Source organism: Cnephaeus nilssonii (genome assembly GCF_951640355.1).
Source record: "Cnephaeus nilssonii genome assembly, chromosome: 1".
NCBI lineage: Eukaryota > Metazoa > Chordata > Mammalia > Chiroptera > Vespertilionidae > Cnephaeus > Cnephaeus nilssonii.
Window position 1 is genome coordinate 68872854 of NC_137072.1, and position 27123 is coordinate 68899976.

The 27123-nt window shown below is 42.6% G+C and overlaps 1 protein-coding gene across 2 annotated transcripts in view; it reads right to left on the bottom strand.

Annotated features, from left to right (window-relative positions):
- FRAS1 (Fraser extracellular matrix complex subunit 1) overlaps positions 1-27123 on the bottom strand; it is a 439997-nt gene that overhangs the window by 189427 nt on the left and 223447 nt on the right. For both annotated transcript variants that reach the window (XM_079772302.1, XM_079772303.1), the window contains exons 16-18: positions 17489-17629; positions 14037-14177; positions 12152-12328 (exon numbers count right to left, since the gene is read on the bottom strand). In XM_079772302.1, coding sequence (XP_079628428.1) covers positions 12152-12328; positions 14037-14177; positions 17489-17629 — 459 coding nt within the window. The remainder of the gene's footprint in view (positions 1-12151; positions 12329-14036; positions 14178-17488; positions 17630-27123) is intronic.

The following is a 27123-nucleotide window of genomic DNA, read 5'->3' on the forward strand; positions in this document are numbered from 1 at the left end:
ACCAAATCTGAATAAGAAAACTTACATCTTGAAATAGCCTGATATTCACCTCCAATCATTCGTTCATTCCTTACTAGAGGCCTGGCACACAAAATTTATGCATGGGTAGGGTCCCTAGGCCTGGCCTGCGATCAGGGCTGATCTTCCCCAGCTGCCAGCAGCCGGCCCCACCCCCTGACACCGCCACCACGATTGCCCTCTGTGTGTGGGATGACCAACGGGGTGATCAGGGCCCTGGCGCCGCCCGCATCCACCACCACCCACCCCTGGTCCCCATCAGGTGATGGGAGCCTGCTGGCCAGGGGCAGGGACAAGAGGTTGGCAGGCAGGCCCATCAGGTGATCAGGGCCAGAGGGCTGGGGGCAGCTCCTGTGTTGAGTGTCTGACCCCCCAGTGGTCATTGCACATCATTACACACACACACACACACACACACACATATATATATAGATTATCTGTCAAGAAAGTCTAGGTGCTGGGGATACAATAGTAAGACAAGAACTGGCCCATATAGATGACCCCATGCATTTCAGGGCACGTTCTGTCCAATGGACAAGATCCACTGACTCAGCGACACCACTCTGAGTCCTCAATAAAATACCCAGAAGACTTACAGACGAACAGCTTGGAAGAGTGGGATGTGATTTTATACTACTGCAGTCTCAACAAACGCCCAACAAAAATGTCACCTACAATCTCAGATGTACATTGTGCTGAAATAAACTACTGTTATATGGCTGCTCTATGGCTGCTGTCCTAAGCCTTCCAATGCTCCCCTGCAGCTGTGGCTCCATCCTAGCACCCTGACTAATTGATAACCCAGCACCTGAAGGGTTAACACCTGTACCAGGAGCCCTCAGGGCTTTGCTCCTGACCCAAGGCCAGGGCCCATTCCCACAGGGCAGTAACCTTACCTCTCTGTTTGATAAATATTTTAATTATTATCCCTGAATATGCTGTAGAGCTTAATATTTATTTAGCAGTTTTTATTACTATATGAAAAACAGAGCTAGAACCACAATTTAAAATAACTTCTTTATTTTTTCTAGATGACCTTGTTAATAGCTCTATTAGCACAAGTCACAATTAGAAATTTTCTTCCTAAGTATTTTCAGAATCACTATAAAAATATTTCTTCATTAAAAGACAAAGAGAATGGTGATGGAAACCTTACTCGCAGATCCCCCAAAGGTAGGCCGCGTGGTGTGGCTCAGTACTTGAGTATCGACCTATGAACCAGGAGGTCACGTTTTGATTCCCGGGCAGGGTATATGCCAGATTGTGGGCTTGATCCCCAGTGGAGGGCATGCAGGAGGCAGCATATCAATGATTCTCTCTTAACATTCATAGTTCTATCTCTCTCTTCCCCTCTCCCTTCCTCTCTGAAATCAATAAAAACATATTTTGAAAAAGACAATCAGGTAAACTGAAATTTAAGCAAATATTATTTAAAAGGGTACACATTAGCCCATTATTTAAGACATGTTTAACACAAATGAAGCAGCATGCAGTGAAAAGTCAGGTGGCAATATTTCAGTAACAGCTAAATTATATTGTTGACACCGAGTTTCCAGGATGATCTGGAGGAAGCAATTAGAAGCAATATAATATTTTCTATTTAAATATTCCTTCAATAATGCCAATATGTTTGTACTAGGCTTCACAAGATTGTTAAAATCCTCAGTTCTTCCTGTTATACTCCCCGAATAAATAGTAAATCAAAGCATCTCATTGTGGAATTGAAAACTAGGGAAATATGAATCAATGCATTATGAGCACACAGCATATTTTATATCATTCCATTTGGTCACAAAATCAATGTGATAACCTGACTCAATGTGAATAAAGATATTACTGAATTATATAAGGAAAACAAAGAGGACCAAGGAATTGAAAGGCCAATGGACCAAAAATTCCAGGGGAATCTAGACCTTAAAGAAATACGCCCCAATGAACATCACCATGGCAGCCTTTGGAACTGCTGTCATTGGAAATGCTCAGGAGCCAAGTAGGCAATCAGCTAGTTAAGCTGCCATGTGGCACAGAGAGTAAAGGTGACCATCCTCTCTCAGTGCCTTTTTCTCTATCTTGCCCTCTTTCTGTAAGGACAGGCATTCGCACCTGCATCTTTACCACAATCTTATAAAACTTCAATTCTGTGCTGGGGGTGGAAATGTCCACACCATCTCACTGACTTTTATGAGGCCTGATCATTCCATGGACGCTGATTTCATAGCCAGCGTTCTGGTGTGAAGTCTAAGATTCTTCAAGGAAGAGTAACTTCATTACGGGGTATATATGGAAGAGATTGGAAAGAAGGTCTATGAATTATTTCTCCACATAGTATTACATTTTTAGAGAGTGGCTTTCCAGTTGATGGCTAAGTATATTTCTGAAGAAGCAGAACTGAGCTGCTTAAATACGAAAAGTGTCCCTTAGATGGTTGTAAAGTCCAGTTGACCTGACTCTGGTAAAAAAAAAAAAAAAATTTACCTAAGACAATTAAAATATTATCAATTTTGATTTGCTCAATTTTCTATTTAAATTTCAGACAGCAAACACCACTTTTTTTTTCCATTTGATGATATAAAGAGTAGTCCAGCATGCCTATTTTTATATCATATAAGATTTCCTGGCTTTTCATGTCAAAACAATTTTTGAGGTAGGCATCTCCCAAATTCTGATGTAAATATGAAAATCCTCTATGATATACGGTATAAGTACTGTCATAAAAAATGAAAACTGAAATGAGTGAAGTCAAATAAAATCGGTTTCCCTCTTCCTTTCACCCTCCTATTCCTTATTCTCTTTCTTTTTTCTTTTATTAATGAACACGATTTCACCTAAGTATATTGGGAATGTCTTAAGAGTAAAAATCACCCACTCTTCTAATTCTCCTATTTCTTTGATCATTTCTTTTTAGCCTTCCTCTATTTGTGTCATGAATATTAGAGCTTCCCAAAATTGTACCCTCTGCCCTTTTTCTTCTCATTCTCTAGCAAACTAATCCACAGCTCTAATGATGCTCTACATGCCGGTGAGTCCTGAATTTATGTGTATAGCTCTGACTTTTACTCTGAACTCCAATCACATAAATCAACTGCCTAAGGAATATTTTTACATGGTGTTTCATCAGTATCTCATACTCCAAATTTCTAAAATACTACTCATTACCACTTCCAAGCTCGGTCCATACCTACTTAGTGTAAATTATATCACATTCCTTCTCTCAAAAACTGTACTTATCAGCCACCTCCAACCCCACATCCTCTCCTTTACCTGGCCTCTCTTTTGTATTCTCTGCCTCCCTTGGTAGCCCCACCAAGACACTCGTGCTGAAAATTGTAGACTTCTACTTTTCCATCACTACAACACATCCAAGATACATTGATTTTTACTTCTTTAATCTCTGTTACATCTAGCTCAACCTCACCATCCCCTGGTCCCTCACTCAGGATATTGTAAGTGCCAAAGCTTCCCAACCAGCCCCGCTCTGTTTTCACACTTACCTGCCATACAACTATCAGATAGATCTTTATAAAATGATAATTGACTAAAGTATTCCCCTTAAGATATTTTCATGATTCTCCAATGCCAATAGTGTTAACTCTAAGCTCCTTAGCGCAGCACATTAAGCACTTCATGACATGACTCACCCCACGTCTCCAGTGCCAGTCCCCACAATTCACCGCTCTGGCCTTTACACTGCAGGAATACCAAATACACTGCCCTTCTCCAAACACACCATGCCTTTGCCCTTGCTATTTCCTTGGCCTAGAACGTCCTTTCCCTCCTTTTTCCCTGGTGAGCTCCCATCAATCCTTCCACAGACAGCCTGATGATACACTGTCCCCCAGACAGAGTCAGTCTCCTTTGTTTGGGCTCTTTCTGTACCTTGCACCTATTGCCATTCCAGCATGCTGCATGTTCTTTTAATGACTTGTTCAGATGTCAGTCTCCCCCCTACTTGATCGTGCTTCCTTAAGGCATGGTCTGTATCCTTTTCATCTTTCTATCCCTAAAGCCGAGTACACCCAAGCTACAGAAGCAAGGAGGAGGAAGTGAAGAGGATTGAACATTACCAGAAGGCATGTGTTTGGAGAGCTTATGTCAGCACTCTGGGGCCTACATTAAAGAGTACTGCTTAATACAGAAGCCACGTCTTTTATTCAATTAATTCAAGGGAACCCCAACTTCATAAATAGCAACATACTCTTAAGCTGAGCAGGCAGACTCCTGCCCATTTATTTCTTTAATTAAAACTCTTTGCCTTAAGGCCTTTGGTGAATCTTAGCAACAACTAAATAGATCAAAATACTCACAGTATACTTTGTTTCTTCCCATTTATCTAAAGCAAGTTAATTAATTGACCAAAATAACTGGCAAATTTGTTATTTAAAAAAGAAAATTGGTGTTCCCATCCAAGATGGTGACAGCAGGCTCCTGAGCTCACTTCCTCCCACAGACAAATGAGACAATTCCCTCTGAAAGAATCCAGCAACTAGCAGAGCAACTCCTACTACACATCAGCAAAGGATAAAAAAACACCTTATCAACCTGGGTAGGAAAGGCTGAGGCACTGTTGCCATCTACCCTACCCCCAGAACAGCAACAGACAATGCCAGGGAACTCCCCACTCCCATCTTCTCCATGAGGAGCGAAGGGTTTGGACCCAACATCTAGTGCCCCAACTTTTAGGATTTCTGTCTAAGGGATGGGTCCCCAAAACTATAGGGCTGAAAGCCAATGCGGCCTTGCAAGATCCATCAGACTATAGAGAATAAAGAAGCAGTTCTTAATGACTTGCAAAGGCTTGTGGAAGTTGTTCCCCAAGCTCAGAACAGAGACAGCAGTCAGAAACGCCCATCTCCCAGACTTCCCCTGAAAGAGACATGTCTGCATTTCTTAAAAGCTGTAGCCTGAAGGTCATACTTCTAATTTAACAAGACTGTCTGTGATGTCTTCTGAGACCTGGGAGGCTGGCAAACACTGATTCACCCTCTCCCTCTACCCTGCTCCAGGTCACTGGTGTCTCCCCGGAAAGAGCTTATACACATGTCTGATGCCTGACTTCTGCTGCTGCCACCCAAAGGACACACCCTGGATAGCCTAGCTCTGGTGGCCAGCAGGGCTTGGAGTTCCTGGATTCAACAGGACTGTAGCAAACCAGCTATCCCTCCTGGGCTCAGAGGGAGCGAACATAAACATCTCTCAGTGTGCCCCAAAAAGAGTGAACATAAACACCCATCTCTCAGTGTTCCCCCCAAAGAGTGAACATAAACACCCATCTCTGATGTTTCCCCCAAAGAGTGAACATAAACACCCATCTCTGAGTGTTCCCCCCAAAGAGTGAACATAAACACCCATCTCTGAGTGTTCCCCCCAACGAGTGAACATAAACACCCATGTCTCAGTGTTCCCCCCAAAGAGTGAACATAAACACCCATCTCTCAGTGTTCCCCCCAAAGAGTGAACATAAACACCCATCTCTGAGTGTTCCCCCCAAAGAGTGAACATAAACACCCATCTCTCAGTGTTCCCCCCAAAGAGTGAACATAAACACCCATCTCTCAGTGTTCCCCCCAAAGAGTGAACATAAACACCCATCTCTCAGTGTTGCCCCACAAAGAGTGAACATAAACACCCATGTCTCAGTGTTCCCCCCAAAGAGTGAACATAAACACCCATCTCTCAGTGTTCCCCCCAAAGAGTGAACATAAACACCCATCTCTGAGTGTTCCCCCCAAAGAGTGAACATAAACACCCATCTCTCAGTGTTGCCCAGCAAAGAGTGAACATAAACACCCATCTCTGAGTGTTCCCCCCAAAGAGTGAACATAAACACCCATGTCTCAGTGTTCCCCCCAAAGAATGAACATAAACACCCATCTCCCAGTGTTCCCCCCAAAGAGTGAACATAAACACCCATCTCTGAGTGTTCCCCCCAAAAGAGTGAATATAAATACCCATCTTGCAGTGTTCCCCCAAAAGAGATGTTTTTACATACTTATAAGCTGCTGCCTGGTGATCCAGCTTTCAATCAGCCTGCATCTAGGGGCTGCCTAGCTTCCTCTCCTTTGGGACACTGACAGGTCTTGGCATACCCTCAACTACCGGGAGCCACTAAGAACAAAGAAAGTAGGTTGGACGATCACAAATGTTTGAGAGATAAGCAAGAGCTATGGCGGCTGAATGATAAGGTTCAGAGAACAGACTAGTGATTGGGACGGGGGTGGAGAGGGGGACAGGGAAATGAGTGAAGGTGGTCCAAAGGTACAAACTTCCAATCATAAGATAAACAAGTCCTGAGGATGTGGGGATGTAATGTACAGCATGGTGACAATAGCTAAAAATACCATATTGTATATTAAAAAGTTGTTTAGAGAATAAATCTTAAAAGTTCTCATCACACACACCAAAAAAAGTGTAACTATATGGTAACGAATATCACCTGAACTTATTGTGGGGATCATTTCCCAATATGTCCATATATCAAATCATTATGTTGTACACCTTACACTAAAACAATGTCATGTGTCAATTATATCTCAATAAAGTTGAAAAGCTTTAAATATTGATATCAAACCGGTATTAATTTTGTGCAATTTTGCCCCATGCAGTAACACCTAGCTAGCTTAAGAAGGCAATACTATGTTCAAGACTGAAAAAGGAGGCTTGCAAAAATTTAGTTGCTAAAATTTCCCTGATGTTTACCTGACCAATGTGCTGTGAGTATAATGAAAAGGCTGCTGGTGTGGGGGATGGTGGCCACTGGGATGTTGGCTACCTCCGCATTTTTCTTTAAAGCAGTTTCTCCTGACATAATACATTAGAAAATGTGTAAGTTGAATTCATTATCGTAGTACAGAGTTCATTTTTAACATAAAGCTTGCAATTTAAAAGTATATCATTTTCAACCTCTTGCTGAACTGTTTGGGAATTGAAAGAATCCATCATTAATTTGCCACAGAATCAAGGCAATTACATGCTAAACTAATCATCCTGATCATGTTCATATCCCTTCCTGGTCACCATTGCCAATTGTGGACATGGTGATTGAACTGCATCATTAATTGAGATGGCCTGGCCTGAAATTAAATTGTAAAACTATAGTGTGAAATGAAGAACAAGGTATCTGGGTTTGGAAAGAAGAAAATATTTTGTAAGCAACTATGAACTCTCTTAGATCCCAGGATCTCCCATTGCTAAATTATCCTTTAGTTGGTTCCTTCTAAGCCTCACTTTCTTCATCTATAAAATGGGAGTAAATGTACATTCACAGGATCTCCAATAAACTTCTTGGTTGTAAGGAATTGATAAACTATAAATGTGTGTGTGTGTGTGTGTGTGTGTGTGTGTGTGTGTAAATAACTGTAAGACTCTATGCCAAAAGATTAAAAGAGGTTATCTCAAGATAGAATGGTCATAGGTATGGTTTACAGATAAAATAAAAATACTTAATTAAATTTGAATTTCAGGTAAACAACAAATAATATTTTAGAATATCTCAGGCAATATTTATGAAATATTTATACTAAAAAAATTATATTTTTCATTTGCAAAATACAAGGTGGGTAAAAGTAGGTTGATAGCTGTGAGTACATGAAACAGAGTTTATTCTTGTATTATTATTTATTAATTATTGTATCCTTTTCCATACTAACAACTAAAAACATACTTTTGCCTCATCCTGCATTTTTATTTCCTAATTCTGTATTTTTATGTGCTAAATCTGGGTAACTTGGTAATAGATTATTTTCTTATCTGTACTTTTTAGAGTTTCTGTGGCAATGTATATTGCTGGCAATGAGAATAACAGTTGGAATAAAAAAAACAAAACCAGTTTTCGTTAGAAGCATGCCAGAGATAAGTGGTGTGCTTATCTTCATTAGAGGCTTTCCTTCCTCAAACTCTGGTCAGTGGACCAGGAGCAGCAGCCTCACCTGGGAGCAGCACATCACAAATGCAGACACAGACGCCACCCAGACCTACTAAATCTGAATCACATCTTAACACAGTCCCAGGTGACTTTAATGAGAGGCTCCACTCTACAAACTCAACGAAAAGCTATCTTCAAAATAACTGAATCCTTTTCGAGAGAAAAAAAATCCTCAACAAGAGTGAAAGGAGAATCTGAGACAGAGTTGAGCAATCTGACCTGAAGCCAAGAATATCAGCGAGAGAGGAGAGGCCTCCCAGGGACAGGAGCCCCAGGTGCTCAGTCTTGTCCATCCCCCACGGCTGCTATGTGCTCAGGGCTGCAGTCACTAATGCCTCAGACAAGTGACCGGGAGCTTGGTGCCCCCGGAGCTGTGCAGTAGAGAGGCCCTGGCCTAGTGCCCAGGGGCATGGAAAACTGATGGGGATGGATTTTTGATGCTGTTTTGGAGGACATGGGATTTTACTGATTTGTAATTTGTTTTGTTAGGGCAAGAGGGGTGATGGGTGTTTCTTGGGCTGTGTTGTCTTTTTTTTTTTTTTTTCCTTTTAACTTGAATTTGTCAATACCAATGAAAAATCAGTTAAAACAGGTGAGATCTACTCTAGGTAAGATTATTAAAATTTTTCTTTTAATGAATTATAAATGCTCATCTATATATATAAAAGCCCAGCAACCGAATGGCAGAATGACCAGAACGACCTGTCGACCAGCACCTATGATGCGCACTGACCTCCAGCGGGCAGATGCTCAACACAGGAGTTGCCATGCTTCCCACCAGTGCACGAATCCATGCACCAGGCCTCTAGTATTTAATAAACATGAACAAATTTGGTCAATCACCAAATGCCTCCAAATTATCTCACAATTAGCAATGGACTCCCCTTTGTACTAGCACATCCAGACACATGCTGGAAAACTAGAGGTCACATGAAAAAGCAGCAGGATGTCAAAGCCCATCTTCTGAGGTACCCAAGTTTCAGAGAATGAGCCAAAGACACAGGACCAACACATGCAGGTGGCTGTCCCCATCTCACCAGAGCACCTCCGCCTCGGAGGCCATCTCAACTCCGTCCCTCCTTCCCCCATTACTCTGTGTGGGCATCAGAGCATAGATTGCTAGCCAAGTGTGAGCCATGGATTTTGTTGCTGCTCTTGTTATTCATTTGTTTCTTTATTATCCATTTCTCTCACCAGAATATAAATTCCATGAGAGCAGGAGTTTCATCTGACTCATTCATGAGTGTATCATAGTACCTAGAAAATGCCCGGTACCCATAAGGCGCTCCGTAAATATATGTAGAATAAATGAATAAAGATGTCCTACAGCTATGAATACATGGTGTTCTCTCTGGTCACTGCTTGTTAATTTTATATTTTTTCATTCATCAATCACAGACTTGGATTTTAGTCTAATACCTTGAATACATTTTTGCTTCATTTTTCAGTAGATAATGCCTGCTTTTGTCTTGTAGCTCGGAGTAGAAACTTTTATAATAATAACTCTGATACCATTTCAAAGGCTAAGTAAGTTGCTCCTCACCCTTATTAGCTGCAGTTATATTCTGATCACCCCGTGCTGCAGTCTCAGAAAAAGGAAGAGGGAGAGTTCCGGAAACAGTTGTTTTTCTCTTTTTTATAGACAAGCACTCGAGATCAAAGGCACTGTAAAATAAAATCTTAATGGCACACACACACACACACACACACACACACACACTCACACTCACACACACACACACTCACACTCACACACACCTCCAGCCTTTCTAGACGTTCTGCAAAGAGGCAAGGACATTTCTGGGACTGTGTGAGGAGAGTCCCGTGCAATCTCATAGCACTCCCAGGGCCTGATTTCACAGACACACTCCGGCAGAATGGAAAATGGAACAGATTTGGGGAAGGCAGAACAGTTTCCAGAGATACAGGATGAGTGACAGGAAGTACATCAATCAACACACTTGATACTCAGGCAGGGTTCGAAACAATTGGTGTTTGCACTCAGTTTCCCAATGAAATCTTGGGCAACTCAATTAACCTCTTTCTGCCACATTCTCATCACTTACAAATTGAGTACAACAATCTATCTATCTAGCTGAGATTGCACAGGGATTTGGCAATAAATGAGAGTAGACAGTTCAATGTGTAATACCTAATAATATTATATTAACTAGCATGAAATCACGGGGCTACAAGGACTCAAGAGGTCAATCTCGTCCTTTCACTCGAGACCACAATGAAGCCATTCCAGAGGGATTAGATCTAATCCTCTTTTTTAAAAAGTGTCTATATAAAGAAATTCCCAGAAAACATCCCTTTGTCAATGTATAATGATTCAATCCTGCACCCTTAGCACACGGTGCTTCTGCCCTTCAGCCACCAATACAGTAGCATCCTGGTTTAGAGCACGGGAATTGGAGACAGACTGACTTATGTCCCACTGGACTCCACTCTGTGCTGGCTACATGACTTTGAGCAAGTTACGGCCTTAGCTCCCTCAAGCCTCCGTTACTTCTCTAGTTGTACCCCTGACCCCATAAGGCTGGCATCAGGACAAGTGAGGAAACAAGTATGGCATGTTTCACAGTGCCTGGCTCATGATTTGTGTACCAAATCACCAGTAACATGATCTTCTGGCTGAGTAACCCTGGTCCCTATAATTTTTATTTACAGCATAACTTAAGATCTTAATCATTTCGTTTTTATGACAGTGCTGAAAACTGTGGAAAGAAGCTAACTGTGCGGAGCAGCTTGGGGAGATGTCTTCTCCATTGCTCCTGGGATGCAAGGGAAAGGCTGTGTGACGTGCTTTGGAAGGCATTGGCTCTCTCAGCAGAACAAAGACCCTCCTATTTCTCAAGTGCTGTGGAAACAGAACCAGGGGAGTGTAAGGGACCACAGAGAATTTGGGCAATGTATACATGGGCAGTGACCGGATGTCGGAGAGTAGTGACCCTTCCCCCAATTGTTAGACATCAATGTAAACGCCCTGGGGTCCCGGTGCTTCTCAGGGGGCAGGAAGTTACCCCTACAGTATTCCTGAACACCTGAGTATATGGCTGATGTTTACACCATTTGAGCATGGGGGCTTTACCAATTTACCAAGCGTTTTCATACTCCTAACCTCCTCCGGCCCTGGTAGAAAGCCAGTGTGAAAGAAAATTATCCCTCTTCTAATGCAGTGAATGCCAAGGCTCATGGAGCTTAAGTGTCTTGCCTGGGGTCTCTATATTCCAATCTGCATACTTCCTACTCTGTCTATGACTCACTGCATCCAAGATCTTTTAGCCTAACCTTGAAATCCAGCATTGCCATGTGAGAGTGTATTCCAATGTGAAAGGGAAGCCACTTTAATAAATGGGCCTGTAGGATACAAAATTGCATCTGCAGCATGTTTAGAGTTATGTTGCAAAAATAAAAATTCGAAGCTTGCAGAGAAAAAAAAAACCCTCATGTATATTATAGCAAAATGGTAAAGGCAAGTGGGCTTAGGTGGCAGGTGGTGGGCAGATTATTTTTATACTTTTTTTTTTACACTCAAAAATTTATTTAATGACACACATGTTATGCTTACAATGGGAAATATGAGTAATAATTTTTTTTCAGGTAGCTTGAGAGTCAAATAATTCTCCAACAGCAAGGCAGCTTCTTGTAGGAATGTATATATATATATATATATATATATATATATATATATATATCCCCTTTATCTCCTCAACCACTCATAGTTGACCTAGCTATTAAGTCAAATTATTCAGAATGACATCAATTTTCTATAGATATGCCAAGGCAATGACAGGAATCACTTCTAAATTTTGACAGAAGTCCAGATTTTGCCCTGAAGGAACAAATTCATATTCCGAGTAGCAAATTAGAAGAAATAATAAACAGAATTCTACATGAGCACTGAGTCCTTCTTAGCTCCTCATACTGGCCTCTGAAAGAATTCCTGTCTGGAACCTCTCAGTGCAACTTTGGGGACAGTGTGGGGTGAAAGGAACAGCTCTCTCAGATCACCTATTCCTCACAGAGGGAAGGAGCACATCAGCGGGGCCCTCTTTGGCATGTCGGTCTACTGCTTCATCCACGAGCATCCCAGAACCAGACTTACATGAAGGCACAGACCTTCCTGGCTGTGGCTCCACCTCACAGGATCTCTGAAGTAGTAAGGCCAGAAGGTACCAAACATTTCCTCAAATCACGATCACTCACCTTCACACAGCCCAGTGTTCTCCAAGTAAAACTGGGCTCTACAGTGAGAGAGACACACGCCCGAGCTGATGTTCACACCAGACAGCTGCTCGGCTTGCAGTCCTTCCTCTGGCTTCTTGCACTGGGTACAGTGAGAGCGCTCTGGACCCACACAAGTCAGACAAGAGGAATGACAGGCTGCCAACAGGAAAAGAATGCAGAAAACAATCCCAGGGTCATATATAGGTTGCAACCAATGGGGAGCTATCATTAAATCAAAACCACGAAGAGAAGTTCACCAGATACATCCTTCCAGAATATTGTTTTTCTAGTGTGCTATACCAAAGCACAAGGTAATAATAATAATACTTGTGAAGGGCAAAATGAGGGTGAGGCTAACTAGTCATATCTCTCAGGTCCCATAAGAGCTGCCTAGCTGGATTTAAAAAGAACAACAACAACAAAATGCAACACAAAAATAACAGCAAAATGGACTATATTGGCTTCGTTCTCCAGAGAAACACATTCACTGAATGGCGATTTAACATTATGTCTTCAGTTTTTATTGAAGATTTTAAGAAGCATTCACATAAAGGCTACCGCTGTGTTTTTTGCAAACATGGTCATTGTGATATTGTCCATTATGTTATTCATCACCCAGTCTATAGGGGTCCAGGCAACAAATTCCCTTTAGAATTTATGAGAGAAAAGGCTGCTCTTCTAAACAAGGAAGAGGCCTCTTTTGAGCAGCCACAATAATTTCATAATCCATCACAGCTCCTTGTGTTCCCTGGCTACTGGTGGAAATCAGAGCCAAATGGAGTACATGAGTTCTCTCAGGCCCACATTTTATACAATTAGCTTTCCTGTTCTTTAAAAGACTCGCTACATTTTCCTTTTCATAATATTTATTGCAGCTGCCTGTTTTAAAAACGTTTTGCTTGTAACTATTCTGAAGCTCTTTTCTCAGGTGCCCTGTGCATAAATAAATATAAGTTAATTTCACTTGAAGTGTTTGCTCCCAATGTTCTAGTTCCAAAAAGCTGAAATGATACTGCCCTCCAAAGGAGCCCAAAGCCTTTCTTGGCAAACAGCTATTTGAGATTTTCCATTTTCCTCCGCCCAGAGGCATCGCTGGTGACGCTCAGTGTGCTCGGCAGTATCATTAACAAAAAGAGCTTCTTCAGGGAAAAACAAAATGAAGACTAAGAAAGACATTAGCAATGCTAGAAGAATAGAAAAGGGAGGAAATGAGAGTGGTTCCAATGTATGGCAAAGGAAATGGCATTCTTCTGAAGGATGGACAAAAAATCATGAACTTGTGGGTATCTTCACAGATATTTAAATGTAATTTTTTAGATTATCTCTTTTTTTTTAAAATATATTTTATTGATTTTTTACAGAGAGGAAGAGAGAGGGATAGAGAGCTAGAAACATCGATGATAGAGAAACATCGATCAGCCGCCTCTTGCACAACCCCTCCTGGGGATGTGCCCGCAACCAAGGTACATGTCCTTGACCGGAATCGAACCCGGGACCTTTCAGTCCTCAGGCTGACGCTCTATCCACTGAGCCAAACCGGTTTCAGCTAGATTATCTCTTGGTAAGAAAAAAGCATATACTGTATGTATTGCCATATAAGATATACCAGAGGAAAAGATGAACGGAAACGTAACTTAGGTCCTGGCTGGGTAGTTCAGTTGGTTAGAGCCCTAGATTTGTGTGTAAGATTCCCAGTCAGGGCACATACAAAAATCAACCAATGAATGCATAAATAAGTGGAACAACAAATCAATGTTTCTCTCTCCCTTCCTCTCTCTAAAATCAATCAATAAAAACATAGTAACTTAAATCTATGTCCTTATGATGGGAAAGTCTCTTAAGAATACGATGACACCAGCGATACCTTTGCAGATCCCGTGGTCAGGGTAGAAGCCCTCTCCACAGCTGGGCAGACAGTGGCCTTGGCGCAGAGCCCGGGAGTGGATGCAGGCTGTACAGTGAGAGGCCCTGGGTCCAGAGCAGCTGGCACACGAGTTATGACATACTGAGGAAGAGAGTGAGAGATGAACACTAAGGGACCCAAGTGACTAAAGAGCCCACTTCTTGGCTGGGTTCCATACTTGCTGGGAAGCCCTCTTCTCCATCACTCTCAATCTCTTTTCAGCTCTCACACCAAATCAAAAGAAAAAAGATGTGTTAGGGGGTGATTATATCTCTAGAACTGCCCACATTGCCCAATTACCCACTTTTATCCATGTTATATCTACTTATATCTATTACTTACTACTAGTTATCCTTTATTTACTACTAGAGGCCCAGTGCACGAAATTCGTGCATGGGGGAGGGGGTCCCCTCAGCCCAGCCTGCACCCTCTCCAATCCCGGACCAGTGGCTCCTAACTGCTCACCTGCCTGCTTGTCTGATCACCCATAACTGCCCCCCACCTGCCAACCAGGTTGCCCCCAACTGTCCCCACCGCTGGCCTGGTCACCCCCTACTGCCCCCCCCTGTCAGACTGGTTGCCCCCAACTACCCCCCCCCCCCGCCAGCCTGGTCGCCCCCAACTGTCCTTCCCCACAGGCTTGATTGCCCCCAACTGCCCCCCCCACCGGCCTGGTTGCTCCCAACTGCCCCCCCTGCCAGCCTGGTTGCCCCTAACTGCCCCCCTTTGCCTCCCTGGTCATCCTCAAATGCCCCCCCTGCTGGCCTGGTTGCCCCTCACTAACCCCCCCTGCTGGCCTGGTCGCCCCACTCAGCCTGCTGTTTAGTCATTTGGTCTTCCCTCACTAACCCCCGCTGCTGGCCTTGTAACCCCATGCAGGCTGCTGTTTGGTTGTTACTGTGAGGGCGTCCTGACCAATTTGCATATTACCCTTTTATTAATATAGACTAGAAGCCCGGTGCACGAAATTCGTGCACGGCAGGGGGTTGTCCCTCAGCCCAGCCTGTACCCTCTCCAATCTGAGACTCCTGGAGGGATGTGCGACTGCCCGTTTAGGCCCACCAGGATCGGGCCTAAACGGGCAGTCGCACATCCCTCTCACAATCCAGGACTGCTGGCTCCCAACTGCTTGCCTGCCTGCCTTCCTGATTGTCCCTAACCGCCTCTGCCTGCCAGCCTGATCACCCCCTAACCACTCCGCTGCCAGCCTGGTTGATGCTTAACTGCTCCCCTGCCAGCCTGTTTGCCCCCAACTTCCCTCCTCTGCCAGCCTGGTCACCCCTAACTGCCCTCTCCTGCAGGGTTGATCACCTCCAACTGCCCTCCCTTGCAGGCCAGGTGCCTCCCAACTGCCCTCTCCTGCTGGCCATCTTGTGGTGGCCATCTTGTGTCCACATGGGGGCAGGATCTTTGACCACATGGGGGCAGCGATATTGTGTGTTGCAGTGATGATCAATCTGCAGATTACTCTTTTATTAGATAGGATAGAGGCCTGGTACAGGGGTGGGGGCCAGCTGGTTTGCCCTGAAGGGTGTCCCGGATCAGGGTGGGGTTCCCTTGGGGTGTGGGGCGGCCTGAGCGAGGGGCCTGTGGTGGTTTACAGGCGGGCCACGCCCCCTGGCAACCCAAGGGGAGGCCCTGGTATCTGGAATTTATTTTCCTTCTACAATTGAAACTTTGTAGCCTGGAGCAGAGCCAAGCCTGGGGATCCCTCCGAGGCCCGAAGCCATTTGTGTTGGGGTTATAATTGAAACTTTGTTGCCTTAAGCGGGTGGGCCTGGCCAGGGTGTGCAGAAAGCTTTGCTTCCCCTGTTGCCGCCGGCAACCCTGGCCTGCTCTCTCAAGCTCCATTCTGCCGCCATTTGTTTGAATTTGTTTACCTTCTATAATTGAAACTTTGTAGCTTGAGTGGAGGCTTAGGCCTGCAACGGCTATGGAAAGCTTGGCTTCCTCTGTTACCTGGGAAACCTTGCTCTCTGTGGCTGTAGCCATCTTGGATTGGGGTTAATTTGCATACTCGCCCTGATTGGCTGGTGGGTGTGGCTTGGTTGGTGGGCGTGGCTTATGTAGAGGAGTGATGGTTAATTTGCATATTACCGTTTTATTAGAGAGGATTTGTATTAAGTGTTTTATACACATTATCACTTTTAATCTTCACAGTAATATTATGAGATAGGCATTATTACCATCATTTTAAAGATGAAGAAACTGGTCTTGGGAAGTTAAAAATTTACCTAAGATCACAGAGGTAATTAGTAGCAGGTCTGGAATTTAGCCTTGGGTCTGTCTGAATCTAAACTTGCCCACCTGAATAGGGGCAAGTAGAAAGTTCATAGGCTTGAGTGTTGGGAGCAGTGGAATTTTGACTGTCATGTCCATGAATTTATTTATGCCCTTCACCATGTCTGGGTATCTCCAGGCCTAGTTTCCTTGGCTTATACACTATGAGAAGTTGGACTAAATGATTATTTAAGGTACTTTCAGCTTGGATATTCTGAGACTCTAAGTAAGAATTACATTTAAGAGTCTGACCACTACATATGACAATGTCAGACACACACATCTCCTTTGGTCCTGGGTGGTGAGCAAAACATAGGTCTACAGTTGTGAGTATGCAAAACACAGAGTTTATTCTTGTACTATTATTTATACATTAGTAATATATTTATATAATATAATAAATAATATATTTATATATTAATTATTGTATTATTAACCTACTTTTGCTCACCCCTGTAGTATTTATAAATGCCATCTAAGGAATGATTCTGTCATACCTCTGATCTAAGTTGGTGATGTTTTACAAATACACAAGAACTCTATGAAGGTCTTAAAGATGTTCTTGGCATTTCAAAAAGACCAAATGATCTCTAATGGTGATTAATATATATATTGAGCGGCCAGATTATTATGATCTCTGAACGCATAATAATCTGGCCACTCAGTGTATATCCTATATAATAAAAAGTTAATATGCAAATTGTCCCCTCGACCAGGAGTTCGACCAGCAGGCAGGCCGGCCAACTGCCCATGTCTCCTCCCCCTGGCCAGGCTGGCTGGACCCCACCCATGCACAAATTCATGCACCAGGCCTCTAATACACACACACACACGCACGCACACACACACACACACACACACACACACACACACACACACTGAGTGGCCAGATTATTATGCGTTCAGAGATCATAATAATCTGGCCACTCAGTGTGTAAGTTCTTTATTTAATCACTCTAGTATCTCAGCATCCACCCATGTCTCTCATTCCAATACCACATACATGTAGATTCTCTAATGAAAAAGCTATTCCTTTTGACATTTTCCCATCAGACACACAGATTCCCAAGTGAGCAGCATACAGCTCCCAGTCTAGTCAATGATGATCATGATGATGATGGCCCATGTCTTACCTTTGCATCTGCCAGTGGCATCAGCATAGTATCCACCAGGGCATTCAGAAATGCACTTGCCATCATGCAACACTGCCTTCTCAGCACAGGTAAGGCATCTGGGACTATTGGGGCCACAACTTTCACAGGATTGGTCACAAGCTAAGGGAGAGGAAAACCCATCAGAGAAAGTCAATAGTGAGCCAATGGAGCAGAAAAGTCTATTCATTACAACGTCCACAGTTGGTATCGACATAGTAATCTCATTCTCTGACTGCTCAACTGAGTTCTGTTTCCTTGATTCCAATATTTCAAAGGATCTGCACTTTCTGCCTTCACAGTTGAAGAACCAAAGAATTATTCATTAGACTAAGCATAACAAATACTCTGGGGCATTCCACCCCCCTCCAGTGTATCCAATTTAATATAGGATTTAAAGTTAAAGTGGCCTCAGAGATAGAGTTGCCAGATTTAGCACATAAAAATACCAAATGCCCAGTTACATTTGAACTTCAGATAAATAATGAATAATTAGTTAGTTTAAGTTTGTCCCAAATACTTCATCTTTTATCTGGCAACCCTAGTTGGAGAGAGATTTCAGAAACTCAGAGTTCTACTAAGCAAGGTCATGCTATAAAAAGGTTAAGTTGTGGAACTCTCCCAATCTTCCAGGATCTACTCATTCACATATATATTCATTTAGTCCCCAAAACAATTCTTATGCTCTGTGTCAGGTACTGTTCCAGGTGGTAGAGACACAAAAAATCAAATCAACTTGGTCTTTGTTTTTTAAGAGTCTTATAAAGGAAGATAGACAATCAATATGAGAAATACTATAGATATTACTCAGATCAGTTTGTATAGGTACAAGAAAAATTCCCCAAAAGACGTGTGTGATATAGGAGATATAAAAGGTCAGGAAAGGATTTGTATAAGAGCGACCCTTGAACGTTGTCTGGGGCAGTGTGTCAGAGTGTGCTTAGCTAATGGGAATGGCCTCCGCAGCAAGGCAAGGAAAGGCCCAGGGCCTGGCAAACGTTTGGGCTGTGCAGGAAAAGAGCAGCTCCATTCGGCTAGGAAAGTGGACCGGGCCAGACTATATAAACTTGTATGCCAGACTCTGCCATCTAGATTCTCATCTTTATGAAAGGAAGGCAGCAGGAGCCCTTGCCAAGTTTGGGTACAATAGAAACATCGCCATGTTGGATATCAGAAAGATTACTTTGGCTTCAGTTTGGAGGGTAGTTTGGAGAGGTGAAGAAGGAGAGTTGGGGGTCTAGCTGCAAGACCATGGCCATGCTCACAGAACAAGATGATCAGGGATTGAATCAAGGCTGTGGAGAAGATGATAGATTGGAGACCTGTGTAGGAGAAAGTGTCTCAGATGGATTCCAGGGGTCTGGCTTGGGGGGATGAGTGATGCCACTCACAGAATGCAGGAAGGAGAATGGTCGTGAGGATTCCCATGGGCTGTTTTGGATGACATAGTTAGACATCAATAGGTGGATAGGTGCAGTCCAGGAAATAGCCCGATTTATAGTTCTGGAGCTTTGGGGGGAGACGTGGGGGTCATCACATACAGGTGGTTATTGAAATCAGAAGTTAGTTGATTTATGCAGGAAAAGCATAATGGATAAGGCAACAGTAGTCAGGGATCTGAGAGCGCCAACATTTAACGTAAAAAAACCCAGCAAATGTGACCAAGAAGAAATGACACAAAGGTAGAAGAGAAAACAAGAGTGTGACGGCTGAGAAGCTGAGGGAAAAAAAGTTTCAAGAAGGGAGTGATTAAAGTGCAGAAAGGACAAATAGTCTGAACATGGCTCACTACACTAAGACATTGAGATATGGGTAACCTGTACCACTACCATTTAAGTGGAATCAGTAGAATGAAAGTGAAGGCCATGATTATTAACTGTTCCCTTAAAGGCTCCTGGCTGTGAATGGATGGGGACTGAGAGAGAAATAATTAAAAGGGTAAGAGAATGTTTTGTCTCTCCGATATTGTAAAAGCTCAAGGCAAGTATAGACCTAAGGAAAGGTTTTTAAAAGGGAAGAGTTTAAATAATTCTTCAAAGAATACCTAGGAGGAAAAGGGGCTGTACATTCAAAAGTACAGAAGGAGAGATTAGCCTTGGACAGTCCAGAAGAAGGCCTCCTTTCCTGAAAGCAGAAGAAGGCAGGTGAGGGTGAATGCACCAGCAGGTAAGTCTGGGACTCTATCTACTCTATACCCATTGGTTAAATACTTTAAAAACAAAACAGACTTCTCCCTATTAGAGAATCAATGCTGAGATCTATTCTATCTGTTATTTTCATCCACCTACACCATGCTAACCTCCTGAAAAACATTTTAAGGCCTAGGGAAATAAGATGCAAATAATAGGGCCAAATGTTCTATCCTGCATCCTGGAGGATTCAGCATCTCTCTAGAAGCAAACGTGTAAGGCAAGATAATATTCAGAAAATGGTCAAAGACAATGATCTCTATACCAAAAAAGAAAATCACCCCCTCAACTCATAACTGGAACAAAGAAGTAAAAATAAATCTGAAAAGCATCTTTCCACCCACCCTCCATAAAAATCTCCAAAGTTTCTAACTATGGAACTGACATTTCAACAGAACAAGTGGATTTCCCCAGAAATAAATAGTAGCAGAAATTTTTAAAAAATGTACAGTTGACCAACAATAAAAAACATTATAAGTCAAACATTTTTAAGACATGCCTAATCTAATACTTAGAGTGTAATTTGTAAATTTAAGTAAAATTATTAGGAAGATGTCATTTCTTCCCAAACTAGTCTATAACTTCAATATAGTATTAATAAAAATTCCAGCTGTATTTTATTAGGAATTTAATAAACATGTTCTAAAGCCCATGAATAACTAAGTCAACTTTGAAACTGAAGAGACAAGAAAGGGAAAATTTACCCAATCAGATATTGAGACATACTGAAAGGCAACAGAAATTAATGAAAACATAAAACAAAACAATGTGATCACATACAGGACAGAAATTTAGACTACTGGAATAGCTCAGAGACAGACCTATGTGCACACAGAAATTTAATATACAATAAGGATCAATGGAGATGGTTAGATTGAATTACTAGATGATTTTGGGAAAACTGGATCATGAAACGAAGAAAAATAAAACTGGATCCCTACTTAAACCCATATCCATAAGTGGATTCCAGGTGGTTCAAAAAAGTAAGTTAAGATAAAAACTGTCTGGTTAATAGAAGAAAATGTAGAATAATTTATTTGTGAACTTGAACAGAAAAAAAAAAGATAATTCAAGTTCAAAATGGGCAGAATTCTTTTTAAAAATCCAAAATCAAAATACTGAAGTAAAAAATGATGAATTAAAATTTTCTGTTCAACAAATGGCACCATAGTAACAGCTAAAAGGTAAAAAATTGGGGAATATTTGCATATTTGAGACTGATAAGAGTTAATACCTGTAACATACAAATAATTCCATAAAATCAATAACCAAGACAGAGGAACCAAGATGTCGGCATAGGTAAACACCTGAACTTGCTGCCATGCACAACCACATCAAAATTACAACTAAAAGATAAAACAGATATCATCCAGAACCACGGGAAGGCTGGCTGAGTGGAATTTATACAAATAGAAGGAATGAGAAAAGCACACTGAGACTGGGAGGAGGTGAGGAGGTGCAGAAGTGAAGTGCAGAGGTACGGAGGTGCACGTGCAAAAAGGGGCAAGCAACTGGGTATGCTGTTGTCTTTTTCAATCGGGAGGGAGATACAAACTCCTAACTGCTCTGAACTCCAGTTCTGGGTGAGACTCTGGGGACCCAGACTCATACGGGGAGAAACTAGACTGTCTGGCATCGGGCCGGAACGCGAGGGTGGCTTTCTCTCAGCAGTGCTTGCAGTATCATTGTTCCTGCATGGTGCCGCGGGACACAGAGACCCGGGGACCTCTTTGGGGCAGGGCTGATGGACAGCCATTACTGTTTGCTCCGCCCTGATGATTCTCTGAGACCCCGCCCCACCCAATTTACAACCCCACCCAAGCTGGGCACAGAGGCTTTTGCATATGAATGGCCTGGCCTTTTGCAATCTAAAACCTAACAAACTGCAGCTGGGTCAGAGAGCCCCAAAGCCTCCAAAAGCAGGCCCAAGGCTGGACAGCAGCTTGCATTGCTTCACAGCTGGGCCTCATCTGGGCACCTCCAAACCCCGAACAAAGAGGAGGAATCTGCAGATCTCTCTGTAGCTCCTGCTGGGTGGCCTCAGGCAGTAGATGACTTTGCACCTCCTTGGAGATCCAAGAGCCAGTGTACCCAGTGGTCAGAGTGGGACCATCCAGATTACAACTCTTCACATTCATAAGAGACACACTCAGGGGGCAGACTTAGTGAGCGCCAAAGCCTCACTGAAGCAAATCTTGTCGCATAAGGGTGTCTCCAGCACGGAAGTTCTCCCATTGTAGACACAACTGAACCTCACAGCCAATTGGCCTGGAGGTCAATTCCTCCCAGTGATACCAACAGCAATCAAGGCTTAACTACAACAAGACTGTGCACACAGCCCACAAAGGGGTGCACCAAGAGTGTCCACCTCAGGTAATTAGGGAGGCTGAGCCACTGGGCCCCATAGGACACCTAGCACACAAAGCCACTCTATCAACACAGGGAAGCAACCAAAATGTGGAGACAAAGAAATAGGTCACAAATGACTGAAACGGAGGAAAGCAAACTACTGGATATAGAGTTCAAAACCACAGTTATAAGGTTTTTCAAGAATCTTCTAGAAACCTCGAAGAAATTTAGTGAGACCCTCAAGGATATGAAAAAGGACCAACTAGAAATTAAGCTTACACTGACTGAAATAAAGAATAATATACAGAGATCCAACAGCAGACCAGAGGATCCCAAGAATCAAGTCAAAGATTTGAAATGCAAAAAAACAACAAAAAACACCCAACCAGAAAAGCAAAAAGAAAAAAGAATAAAAAAATATGAAGATAGTGTAAGGAGCCTCTCGGACAACTTCAAGCATAACAACATCCGAATTATGGGGGTGCCAGAAGAAGAGAGAGAGCAAGATACTAAAAACCTATTTGAAGAAATAATGACAGAAAACTTCCCCTACCTGGTGACAGAAATAGACTTACAAGTCCAGGAAGTGCAGAGAACCCCAAACAAAAGGAATCCAAAGAGGACCACACCAAGATACATCATAATTAAAATGCCAAGGGCAAAAGACAAAGAGAGAATATTAAAAGCAGCAAGAGAAAAATAGTTAGTTACCTACAAGGGAGTACTCATACAATTGTCAGCTGATTTCTCAACAGAAACTATGCCAGCCAGAAGGGAGTGGCAAGAAATATTCAAAGTGATGAACAGCAAGAACCTACAACCAAGATTATTCTACCCAGCAAAGCTATCATTTAGAAATGAAGGTCAGATAAAGAGCTTCACAGATAAGAAAAAGCTAAAGGAGTTCATCACCGCCAAACCAGTATTATATGAAATGCTGAAGGGTATTCTTTAAGAAGAGGAAGAAGAAGAAAAAGGTAAAGATAAAAATTATGAACAACAAAGAGACAACAAATACATATCTATCAACAAGTGAATCTAAAAATCAAGTGAATAAAAAATCTGACGAACTGAATAAACTGGTGAATATAGTAACATCAGGGGCATAGACAGGGCGTGGACTGACAATTCTCGGGGAAAAGGGGATGTGGAGGATGCTGGGAAGAGACTGGACAAAAGTTGTACACCTATGGATGAGGACAGTAGGGGGGGGGGTTAGGGCAGGGGGTTTGTGGGTACCGGGTGGAGGGGAGCTATGGGGGGAAAAAGAGGAACAAATGTAATAATTTGAACAATAAATATTTATTTAAAAAAATCAATAACCAAAAGGCAGAAAGGCCCTACATAAAACAACAGGGAAAACATCATAAAATGCAATTTATAGAAGAGGAAACACAAAAGTCCAAAAGGAGTTGAAGATATTTTCAAGCTCATTAATAACCAGAAGGCTGCAAATTAAAATGGGATATCCCTGTATACCTATTGACCAGAGAAAAATCTAAAGCTTGATAATGCCAAGTGGTGGCAAGGATGTGGGAATGGGAGATCTCATGCTTTGGGTTATAGATGGTGGAGAGCTACCTGGTACTATTTAGTCATAGGGAATATGCAGAGTCAAGAAGTAAGTGTCAACAATAAAAATAAAGTTATATTTTTATATAATTTTATAATTATTAGAAACAAACAATTCTACTCCTGGGTTAGCCATTCCAGAGAACTTCCCACACGGTTCATGAAGCGACATTTTTGCAGCTATTTGCTAGTGCTCTCTATTGATGGCACATAGATGGAAGAAACCCAGGGAGTCCATCATAGGGAGTAGATTTCACCCAATGTTTTTCACCCAACCTCATGAGCTGTGGGGATAGAGACCAGGGAGCACTATGCAGCAGCAAGAAGCAAAGGGCTAGATGATACAGTAACATGGATGAATCTTAAAAACATAATGTTGAGAAAAAAAGAAGAGAACAACAAGACTTCCATAACATGATATCATTAAATATACATACACACACAGTTACCCTTGTTGGGGTATCAATCCTCCTCATGCAGTCAAAATCCACATGCAATGTTTGACTCCTCTAAAATTTAACTACCCTAAGTACCTGTGGGGAAGTGGTTTCAGGACCTTCACAGACACCAAAATCTGCAAATGCTCAGGTTCCATATACACACTAGCAAGGATCAATGCATACAGTTAGTCCTCAGCATCCCAACCACGGATTGAAAACAGTACAGGTATTTATTGAAAAAAAATCCACATATAAGTGGACTCACACAGTTCAAGCCTGTGTTGTTTGAGGGTCAACTGTACTCAAAAGGAAAATATCCCTTTCTTGTCTCTTTTATATAAAAACAAAAAGATTAAAAAATAAAATAAAATAGTTGCCTAGGTAAAGAATGGAAATGAGAATAGAAGGGGGAAAAAGCAGAAAAATGGAGAGAACAGTTAACAGAAACCTCTGAACTTGCTTTGATTTATGTTAGCTAGAGTCATGAAAGCCTTCTTAATAACACAAGTATTTAAGTGACTAAAGAATGAGGAGGTTTGTCCTTCGAGTTTCCCCACCCTTTATATCTAATATTTGTAAAACTCAAAGCATGTACCACAGATGAACGTGGTTACTGTAAATTCTTTCAACCCGAGCATAACACCGTTCCTAACAAGTTATTCTGGATTTTTTTCAGCACTTGACCTTGAGATTGCTACAGATATGAGCTGCTTGGTTATAAATTATTAAACCAACACCAGCCTGTCTTTATCTTGAATAGCACTAATCTGAATTGGAAATGAGTCAGCATTATCAGCATCAGACATCATAATTAACATTCTGATACCAATCAGCGACTTGGTTCACCGCTGTTCAGGAAATATTATTTGAACATTTCTGAAAGCACTTGATAAAAACTTAGAAAACTCTGAAAAGTGTAAATTCTAATCTTGTCTATCAAAAGGCACATTGGTGCATGCCAGTCGCGTTGCGGAGTCTAGCATGTGCTAAGCAACAGGGCAGGTGTTCCTGTGATTACTTGTTGATCAATTGATTGGTTGGCTAACTGTCAGCAATGGTCCATCCTTCTGTTTGGAAGTTTTCTTTCTGGTGCTTTGTTTCAAAATGTATAAAGATAGTACTTCAGATGTATACTCTTTCCCTCAACCACCTGTTAAGCAGTCTTTTTCTTTTCAATATATTTAGTGTTCAGAGTTTTACAGATGCCCCCCTTCATTTCCCCCATTGTCCCCCTCCACCTGGTTCCCACCCCACCCAAGTCCTTCTCCACACTATTGTCTGTCCCCAGGGAGCTCCAGTGTTTTTCACCCAACCGCTGAGCCTGTGTATATGCAGAACCTCCTTGCCTCCAGGCTCACACTAACCATCTCTCCATTTAAATGCATGCTTCCCAGCAAAAGCTGCTTTCTCAATCCAGACAATACCTTCTCAGTAGCCAGATACTGTCATGGCTCCTTGTCAGTGACAGGAGACAGCCTCCTTAGGGACTTGAGTAAACACCTTTAGGCCTTTGGATTAGTGCAAATCTGACACCCGCTGACCTTTAGATGTGTTCTGGCTTAATTGAGAAGGAAGTGATGCTGGCAGAAAAAGTTGAAAATGCTCAGACTAATGGCAGCCTGGCCTTTCCTTCCTTTTCTCTCCCAAATCCACACACTGGCCACCTATGACTCTTCCAAATCAAGTGAGATTTTTCACACCAGTGATGCTGAGGAATGTCTACACAGCTTTAAGCAAGCAGCTGCTAAGAGCTCTCTCTTCCCTAAGGCAAGTGGATTTGTCAACTCCCAAAGATCATCTCCTCTGTTGCTACTGGCCTTTCTATTGGTATGCCCAAAGCAAAGGCAATCACTCACTGTCAGGTGGCTACCTATTTATTTGGCAACATCTACAGGGGCAGGGGAATGATCTGAAGACGGACAGGAGGGCAGGAGGAAGGAGAAGAGAAAGAGGGGAGAGAAAAATAGAAAAAGAAGAGAGGGAAAAACAGGCAGAGGTGTGTATGGGGGGTCACACTGTAGTGAGCAGTAGACTGGTGAAGAGGCAGTTAACATCTAGAGCCAGAGACCAAGGCTTCTGCCCAACTCTGCCCCTTACGAGCTATGTGATCTTGGGCAAGTTTTTCATCAGGAAAATGAGCATGATGATAATAACTATCTTATAAAATTGTTGTGAGGATTAAACACCAAACACTTACATAGCACTTACTCTGTGCTGGGCACTGTGCTAAATGCAATGCTATTAACTCATTCCTCTCAACAGCCTTCTGAGGTGGGTGTGTATTAATTTCCCATTGCTGCCTTAACAAATTACCACCACCAAACTCAGTGGTTTAAAACAACACAAATTCATTATCACGCTAGAGATCAGAAGTCCTAAAATCAATATGTTTGCAGAGCTGCATTCCTTCTGGAAGTCCTGAGGGTGAGGGGGTCATTTCTTTGTCTTTTTCCAGGTTCTGGAGGCTGCCTGCCAGCTCACGGGCCCCTTTCTGGCATCTCTCTGACCCCTGCTTTTCATCTCCGATCTTCTTTTCTGACTCCCACCCTCAAGCCTCCCTCCTGTAAGGACCCTTGTGATGACACTGGCCCAGGCAGGTAATCCAGGATAATCTCCCATCTCAAGATCCTTAACTTAATCACACCTCCCAACCCCTTCTGCCATTTAAGGCGGCATAATCACAAGTTTCGGTGATTAGGATGTGGACATCTTTGAGGGGCCATTATTCTGTCTACCCCAGGTGCTGTATTATCCCCATCTGGGAAACTGGCACATGGATAGATTATGTAACTTGCCCAAGGTCATGCTTTCCCCACCGTACTTTCCTGCTTCTCAGGGGGTGCGTGTTTATAACATACTTGGAACAGTGACTGGCACAAGGACACAGGAAGCCGGGTTAACGCTTATTGTTGTGCAGTGGGTATTAAAGGTAGACTAAGTAAGAACTGCTTTAGTTCTAAGTCAGTGGCACCAAAAACAAAGGCAGGTCTTCCCTTGGCTGGCCTGAAAGTGTCCTTGTCTCCATGTGTATTTGGAAGACCGTCTGAGATTTGGAGAAAGGAAGCCC